A 1,821-nucleotide genomic window follows, 5' to 3' on the forward strand; every position below is an offset into this window, starting at 1 on the left:
GAAAGAAAGCACCAAGGAAAGCAGTCCTAAACCAAAAAGCAACTAGGCGATTAAAAAAGGCTGAAAGAAATAAAAAAAGCGGGAGGCGAAGGACGCCAGAGCCGCCCGCAGCCCCTGAGGTGCCCTCACGACCGTCCTCGGTGCACAGCGAGTGGGGGCTGAGGGACAGCCTGCACAGGGGAGGGCACCAACCGGGGAGACCCCCTGAGGAACCCCCCACACCCCGAGAGCCGCCCCTGCGCTTACCGACGAGGCTCTGCGCGGCCCTGGCCAGCGGGAACATGATGAGAGCCGACAGCGTACCCTTGACGCCGCTGACGGGCTCCTCCTCGCTGCGGCGGAGCTCCGCGGCCGGGCCGGGCCGAGCTGGCCGTTCCCTGGCTACTGTCCGCCACCTCCCGGGTGCAGACGGGCTCCCTGTGATGGGCCAAAGAATACAGAGAAACGAGTATGGCAGTGATGACAGTGCTAAGTAAGTCCCAGACAAACTCACAGTCGCAGTGTCAGGATGGCCGAGTGGTCTAAGGCGCCAGACTCAAGGCGTACCGCGCCTTCCCGCGGCGGGGTTGGGTGTTCTGGTCTCCGTATGGAGGCGTGGGTTCGAATCCCACTTCTGACACCACTTTTTTTTCCTCGCTCTGAGGGCTATTTTAAATTTGCGAAAGCGCCGAGTTGAAAAAAAAATCAGGGATTTCAGTGCAAATAGAAATCAGAAATAATTTAAAAATAAACCCTGAAGCGTGAGTAAATTCGCATGTCTCTCTGGGGATTCTGCATCAGAGCCTTAACCCAGCACATACCTGCTGAGGCATTCCCCTGTGCATTTGGATTTTAATAATATTTGTAACCCACAACCCAGCAATTTATAGCATGTGTGTATAATATAGTCACGTATCTGAGGCAAGAGGGAGAACTTCATCACACTGAGGGTGGCAGAGGACTGGAACAGCTGCCAGGCAAAGTGTGGAATCCCCCTCTTTGGAGACACTCAAGACCCATCTACAAGCATTTGTGTTGTTTCAAAATGTGGAGTATGTAAAATTTTCTTAAGAAAGGATGTTCTTTGATGTTTGATCTTTGTGTACTTTCTAGCCTAATCAACAAGGAAGGAGACTTAATCCATGAAACAGCACATATCAAGCTCGAAGTGATATCCAGATGTTGGAAAAAAATTACTTTTTAGTAGAACTGCCTTGTTAAGGTTTAGGGCTTGACATGTTTCTATTATCTCAGGCTTAGGGGGAGTTTAACAAAGCTTGGGAAGGAGGATGTGCCACTGATTGTGGACACAAAGAATGCAGAATTTATGGCCCACAAGGACATTTTGCAGCACTCCCACGATAAGGAAGCCACTAACAAAGCCAACTCAGCAACTGGGCTGAAATCAGTTCCAACAGGTGAAAGGGAATTCCAGCAGGGGCAGATCACGACCACCAAAAGAAGAAAAAGTCATACTAGTGAGTATGGGAAGCAAAGAGAAGCATTGACCAACAGAAGACAGAATACTAATTATTAAATTGAGAACTACATTATTTTTATCCAGTGAACACAAATTCCTCTGTTTGTTAAAACCTATAAACAGTAAAAAGTTTTGAGAGTTGGCGTACTTCATTTGTGGAACACCACTGAGCACTCAAGGCTAGCACAACTCTGATATAAATCAATCTCTCTCTGACTGCGTAATTATTGGCTTGCTGCACACCGGGCAGCGAATTCGGTATCTTAGCGGGCAACACTGTGTCACCTGCGGGAGCCCCTGTCTGGGGTGAGCTGCAGAGGCGCCTTTGATCCGCGTGATGCGGCTGAGGGACCCCCACAGCC

At 49.8% G+C, this 1,821-nt stretch overlaps 1 protein-coding gene and 1 non-coding gene across 2 annotated transcripts in view; one reads left to right on the top strand and one right to left on the bottom strand.

Annotated features, from left to right (window-relative positions):
* Positions 1-318, bottom strand: part of LOC102043872 (cytochrome c oxidase subunit 7B, mitochondrial) — a 2,383-nt gene extending 2,065 nt beyond the window's left edge. The window contains exon 1 of the mRNA XM_005430304.1: positions 247-318. Within this exon, the coding sequence (XP_005430361.1) occupies positions 247-283 (37 nt within the window). The 5' untranslated portion in view covers positions 284-318. The remainder of the gene's footprint in view (positions 1-246) is intronic.
* Positions 319-502: 184 nt separating this feature from the next.
* TRNAL-CAA lies at positions 503-619 on the top strand. The gene is made up of 2 exons: positions 503-540; positions 574-619. It is a non-coding gene; the product is annotated as a tRNA-Leu (tRNA).
* Positions 620-1,821: the final 1,202 nt, after the last annotated feature.

Source organism: Geospiza fortis, unplaced genomic scaffold, assembly GCF_000277835.1.
Source record: "Geospiza fortis unplaced genomic scaffold, GeoFor_1.0 scaffold744, whole genome shotgun sequence".
Lineage (NCBI taxonomy): Eukaryota > Metazoa > Chordata > Aves > Passeriformes > Thraupidae > Geospiza > Geospiza fortis.